Source organism: Galeopterus variegatus, unplaced genomic scaffold (genome assembly GCF_000696425.1).
Source record: "Galeopterus variegatus unplaced genomic scaffold, G_variegatus-3.0.2 Scaffold7058, whole genome shotgun sequence".
Taxonomy (NCBI): domain Eukaryota; kingdom Metazoa; phylum Chordata; class Mammalia; order Dermoptera; family Cynocephalidae; genus Galeopterus; species Galeopterus variegatus.
Window position 1 is genome coordinate 41657 of NW_007733169.1, and position 7138 is coordinate 48794.

General features: G+C 32.7%; 1 protein-coding gene across 1 annotated transcript in view; it reads right to left on the reverse strand.

Annotated features, from left to right (window-relative positions):
* Positions 1-6699: 6699 nt before the first annotated feature.
* LOC103607037 (kelch-like protein 1) overlaps positions 6700-7138 on the reverse strand; it is a gene marked incomplete at both ends in the record, with an annotated part of 64758 nt that continues 64319 nt past the window's right edge. Inside the window, one exon of the mRNA XM_008591585.1 lies at positions 6700-6924. Within this exon, the coding sequence (XP_008589807.1) occupies positions 6700-6924 (225 nt within the window). The remainder of the gene's footprint in view (positions 6925-7138) is intronic.

Consider the following 7138-nt stretch of genomic DNA (forward strand, 5'->3'; position numbering starts at 1 on the left):
TCCTCTTTTCAAAGTAGAGCATTCACAGATTGTCTCAGTCATTTTCTTTAAGTCTAGTATAGCAGGCAAGAAGTGGAATCAGACATTTGTTAAGCAACAAGGTGGAGGGCAATTTGGTGACACATTAGGACTGCCCCAAATCTTTGCAGATGGGAGACAATCCTGTGTTTGCTTTTGGCAAAGAGGCCGTCCAATGGCTACTTCTCCCAGGAGGCCAACAGTTTATACTCTACTTTTGAGAGTGAAAGGAGATCTTTAAATTCTAACACTAGGATATTTATTATTCTTGAAAAGCTCTATTTTTCTTTTTTAATCTCAATTTTTTGAAAAGGGATTTTGAGTTTCACATGCTTGCTGAGATTGGCAGAACCAACAATGTCAGAAGATATCTTTTTTACTCCCTTCCTATTTGAGAAATGTCTTGGCATAAATAAGTTAAAAACCTTTGCTCATCAGAAGTGTGAAGTAATGCTTTCTTTATTTTCTAGCATGTAGGATTGATACTGAAAAGACTGACACCTGTTATATTTCTCCTTTCTCTGTAGATGACCCGGGAAAATCATTGCTATTATTTCATTGCTGTTCATTTATGATCATTGTTCCCCGTAGCATAGGATTTTCCCCCCTCTACGGGAAATAGTGTAATTACATTTTTTTCTTGATATTCTGAAACTGCTCTTTCTTCACTTATTCTTCTGCTTACTTTCTTGGATACTCATTTTAGAAGCCAACTGTTATACTTCAGAGAAATTCTCTCAGATTATTTTTATTTCTCCCATTTTCTCAGTGCTCTCCTTCTAAAATGGCTATGAATGGGATATCAAACTTTCTGATTATTTGTTTTTGTCTCATATATTTTTCTGTAAATATAATATACAGTCTCATTAATTTCAACATGATAATCAGTTTTATTTTGTTCCAAAACTTTTATTTGACATTTACTTGCAGCAAACATTTCAAGTTTGAAGGGACATTTTGTATATTTTTCTTTTCTCTGTTTCTATAACTTCTTGTTTCCAGGGTTAATATCTTATACCATCTATCTGAGGACATCAAATAAATTTTTGTTGTTTTTATGTTTTATGCTCTTTTTTGGAAGATGAATTATATCTGCTTTTTCAGAAATGTTGCATTTATTTATGTCTTTACATTTCTCTTTATATCCTTAAATAGCCTAGGAATCTTGGTAGTTTTATATCCATAATATTAAGCAATAAGTATTCAGAGGTCTATGTGTATAGAAGACATGAATGATATGAAAATATTAGGAAGACTGTATAAGAGACCAGCCTATAAGATGCTTAATCCTTAAATGCCAGAATATAGAGGACTTTTTTTGATTTTTAGTTACAAACTCTATCACTTTAATGGTGTCAAAACTGGTGTTAAGAAAAGGGCAATTGTAGTTCTAGCAGCATTTCCCTCTTTTTTCACTCTCAGGGGAATTCAGAGAAATATAGGTGAGCAGAAACTGCACAGAACTCTCTAGCTGTCTACCTCCTGATCTACCTACCTATCTTCCTACATATCTATCTATATCTGCATCGATATCTATGTCTATATATATTGTTCAAATCTAAAATATGTTGGTTGAATCATTCCTAAAATTCATCCTACAGAAATCATCACAATTGACCATCTATGCTATCAGACACTCAATTATGAAACCAATTTGTCTGTGTGTATCTTCTATTTTATATACGTAAGTTAATAGAGTGAGTCTTAATTGATAAATTAAAATTAAATCATAGGAAATATATTTATTGGCAAAAAATTATTATTATAATTATAACTTATTTATTGGCACACACAGTATATTTGAAAGAATATGACTTTTGAGTCAAATAAGCTTAGATTAAAATCCCAGGTCTTCCTTGTAGAATGATGTCACATTGGGAAAGTCAATTGGCCAATTTGTTCATCATTGTATGTGTCTTTAAAATGGCAAAAATAATATTTATGTTATAAGGTAGTAGTAAGTGTTTAATTAATTAACAAATGAACAGTAGAACATTTTTTTTCCCACTGGCCCCAGTAGCTGATCATTCCTATTTTGAGAATATCTCCACATATGAGTGTTCATGAGGAGCAGGGCTTGTCTTCCACTATTGATGACAATAAGTTGAGTTACTTCTTTTTCCTGACCCTGAAAACCTAAGTCCTGACCTATAAACTAAGCTTGGCCTGTAATGTGCTTCCAACATGGACTTTATATCTAGAGTGAGCAAAACAGAGAAGCAAAGGAAGTTTTTGTTTTGCATTTTTTGCTTTGACAAATGATGCAGCAACATGTAGTTTTAGGGTAATGTAACTCAGAGCTACCTCTTAGATCTAGAATAGGTAGAAGTAGAAATACCAGCTGAGGCATCCAGTGTCCTTCCATGGAAGCATGTTTGTCCTCACCAGACTTTCACAGGGACGTAATTTTGGTCTCAATTTAACTAACAAGTCTCTCTTGGTTTCAGCCAGGTTCCAGGACTTCCAGCCAACTTTCTAGGCTAATAATTTAGGCTTTCAAGAGATTCCTTTTGCTCATGGGTTACTTAGTTCATGCTTATGGTACCCATGTAAAAATAACCCCTTATAGTGACATTGGAAGGTATGGCATAGTAAAGACCTCCAAAAATTCACTGTTTTGTAAAATAACGAGAACACTGGGAAATGATGTCAAAATCACAACTCTGAAAAATAAAGGCTTGTAACAATCTGAGAGGCATTTATTCAAGAAAAACAGCTGAATCGAGATAAGAATGGTGAGCTTCATGATGTTTTAACCTGCTTTATTCCCATCCCTAGCTTTGTAGTAACCACCAATCCTTCACAAACTATTTCACAAAATAGATGAGTAAATATTTCCAACTCATTCTATGAGGCCAGTGTTACTTTGATACCCAAATCAGACAAAAACATCCTAATAAAGGAAAGCCCAGACCAATATCTCCTGTGCATATGGGCGAGAAATGATCCACAAAATACTAACAAATAAAATACAGCAATATATGCAAAGGATTATACAGCATGACTAAGTGGAATGTGCCTGAAGAAGACAAAGTGAGTTAACATCTGAAAATCAATGAATGTGCTACACTATACTAATAGAACAAAGGACAACAATCACATGTTATTTCAAATAGAGACTTCTCCAAAGAAAATACACGAATGGCCAATAAACACATTAAATGATCCTCAAATAATTACATTAGAGAAATGCCTATAAATACACAGTGAGATACTGCTTTGAGTATATTAGGATTATTTTAATAAAGTGAAAAAGTATTGGCAAGGATGTGGAGAAACCTGCACCCTCATACATTGCTGGTGTAAAGAGAAAATGGTTCAGCCATTTTGTTTTACAAAAAACAAACGAGCTGCTTTTGCAAAACGGTTTGGCCAAAAGTGAAATATAGAGTTACCATGTAACTTAACAATCCCACACCTATTTGTATACCCGAGAACTGAAAATATATGTTCAAACAAAACATTTTGCAGTATGTCAGAACCACAACAAAACAACCCTTACCGTAGACTCATATTTAACATATAATGCGGTGCCTGGCATGTAGAAAATTCACAATAAACAGCCACTGTATTACTCTTTACCAATTTCTCCTCAAAAGATTAAATTATAAACAGTGTATTTTAGTAATGTCTTCTTAAATTTTATACAATATAAAATATGGTAAAAAGGATAGTATATAAAATTATGTGCTTTAATTTAAGACATAAATGATATAATAAAAATTCATAGCATATTGAGAGAACTGTAGTCTTAATTAGTTTAATTCTCTAGGCAAATACATTGCTCCCTTGATGTCACAGACTTAATATGCATGTAATTTTTATATGTTATTTTATTCAACAGAAAGAGCTTTCCCCATTTATTGATGGCCAGTCATCTTGAGCAACTCAATAACTCATGACTTTTTCATAAAATCATGTAAGGATATTTTTCTTCCATACAAATCAAAGGAAAAAATTTAATTAAATAAAACAATATTTTGGGTTTTAATTCTTTAATTTTTAAAATTTTACTTTACACTTTAGTTTCTTGTCATTTGAATGTATAATATGGTATTCTATGTTCAATTTTCTGATACCACAAACAGGAATTGATTACCTACATGACAAATAAAATGGGACATTCTAGTCTCTGAACAAATAAAAAACTAACACCAGCTGTTGGTTTACACTCAAACCCAATCCTGCCGATTACGAAGAAAGGGAGAGTCATAGTATATATTTGAGAAACTAACATCAAGACTGTAAACACAACTAGAGAAGCAGAAGGCAGTTGTGACTTCCTGGGTGAAACAAAAATTCAAGGCACTATCTTGGGGAAATATCTTGAAAGAAAACTTTGTGTTCTTTTGAATACCCCATATTCTTCTCTCAAGAAGAGTTACCACATTGTCCGTACTGCTAGGCAATGAAACATCAGTGCCAGCGCAGAGCTTGCCAGAATAGGTTTGCTAACATCATGATGCTATGAGAACCCAGTTTGCATGAGGAACTAATACTAGCCAAAGCAAACAGACTTGCTGTCCCTGAATACTATCTTCTTATTTCAGCTACCAGACCTAAAGTTAGGGAATCACAGGTAAGAAAGAAAAGCTCAAGTGGATTTATGTGCAAATAATGGAAAATACATGTGTATTTTACTGAGGGCTATTTGGTAGGGATAACGGCAGATTTGTTGGACAATATCAGCTCGTAGGGTCACGACTCTGTGTCCAGGTGTCATCTGCTCACTCACTCCTGAATGTTTTAGGAAGATATAAAGAAAATCTTATGCTTTAGCCCTTCATACAACTAGCCAAATTCTCTGATATTGCCCAGATGAATGCTCACATAAAAAAACTACATATTTTAGTGGGCACAACTACCATTAAATAGAATCGGAAGAGAAAGAGAAAGATAGGAAGAAGAAATGCAGGAAGAAGAACAGAAAGAAGAGAAAAGAGAAGATGATAATATATAACCTATACAGAAAGATTCAAAGTAATCAAGAATTTGAAATAGGAATAATAAATAGGCTTACAGAGATAAGGGAGAATATTGATATCCTTAAGAAGAAGAAAGCAATTATAATGAACTACCATGGAGGGACAGTGAGATTGTAAAAACCGAACTTAATTAAGACATCAATACATGGTGTAAATATCACGATGCACGCAGATTAACAACAGTTTGAAGGATGCATATTAAAAAGTTTTCTATCAGGAAAGGATAGCAAGAAAAAGATAAAATAAAACTTCAAAGATATAATGAATTAAATAAGAAACAATCGAGAGTACTTATTCTCTGTACTTTCCTCAAATAGGAACATAGCTAGTTAGCTAGCTGGCAAATAAGAACAACACATAGAGTTTGCACACAGATATGGAAGCCAAATTTCTCCAAAATATTTGGAAGAAAAAAATACCTTATATAAGAAACCCTTTGAGTTATGAATGTTAGGAGGAAAAAGTCATTTTCTGTTTGTTTTCCATATTGCAATTGGGTCCAATGTAATTTAAGGAATTTACATGGCTTTTATTTAAAATGTAGAATCTTAAAACTGTGAAAATATTCTCAGATATTTATTAACACTTCTTAATTAACTAATGAGCAAACTAAAGAAAAATGAGGTGGGCCAGCTTCATAAAGATCAAAAAGGTAACTTTCATTAGTTCAGAAGTATTTTGTCTATGTATCTACCCATCTCTATCTATTTTCTATTTTTGCTTGGATTTATGGAAGAAATGATTGGGAAATACAGTGCTGGAAACCTCAACATTGAAAGATTATTAATACTTGTTTTTGAAATGCTCAATAACTTTGCTTGCTTATGAATATCTAAATCTGCAGATCTGCAATTAAACCCTGATCTCTCTATAATATGTGTATTATAAATATACGAAAAACACTTAGTCAATTTTCTGGCATATTTCAGATCTTCAAAAAAAGTAATTTACACTTCTCCTTATGATCGCCATGACACCAAGTATAAATTTACGGATGTTAGTCTTTATTAAATTCCTCCATTTTTTAAAAAAAGAATTGTGTAGGATTTTACTATTTACAGATTGATTTCATGATCATTAAAATGATTAGATCTTTACCTACTTAATAACTTTGAATTGGTGGCAAATCAGAAATCAAAGCTAAGATTAAGATTTGGTCCTAAATTATGCAAATAGAAAGTAGAAATTCAAGACTCACACCCAGATCTTCTGAATCCAAATATAGTTCTCCCTAATCTACAGGGTACTCCATAGGAGAGAACAGATGAATCTTTACATGCTTGTCCTCTTCCCCATGAATTTTTCAAGGTGGAATCAACTGAGTGTAAAGATACAGATAGATTTATTTATCCAGTAATATGGGAGGGGGCCACCTTAATTAAGTTTTACTCAGTCTGTATGGCCTCTCCATGGCATTTTATTTTTTATATCAAATTTCACATACTCTATGAATGTCAGACTGTGAAAACTTTTAGCACAGCTTGAAGTCTAGTAATTTGGGGATCTTTAATATCTCTCTCAACATTTTAATGAACATTGGTCAACACAAGGAACTTTAAAAAAATATGCTTCAAGTAAGCTCATGATTTACTTAAAGGTAATGAGAATTTATGGCATTAATACTAAATTTTAACATATATTTACATTGTCAATAAAGCGTTTTTAAATATAATACCAATAAAATAAGAGATCTTACCTAGACCATGTCTATGTGTTGACATCGGCGGTAAGACAGTCCAAGTCTTGGTTTTGGGATTGTAACATTCAACAGTGTTCAATGTCTTTAAGCCATCTCGACCACCAATTACAAAGAGTTTGTCATCAATAACAGCCACACCAAACTGCAACCTCCTGCCGTTCATCATCCCTGCCTGGATCCACAAGTTTGTTCTGAGGTCATATTTCTCTATAGTTGTAGCTCCTGATAAAACATAAAATCAAATAGTCACCAATTGTTACTAATCCAACATACAACCTGCCCAAGGCAGTGTACAAATAAGGATGTGAAAACTCTCTTGGCACATTCATTTTTCTTTTTTTTTTTTTTTATGTGGTATTATTTTATTTTATTTTATTTTATTTTTATTTTTTTTTGTTAAATTTTTATTTTGTCAATATACACTGTATATGATTAT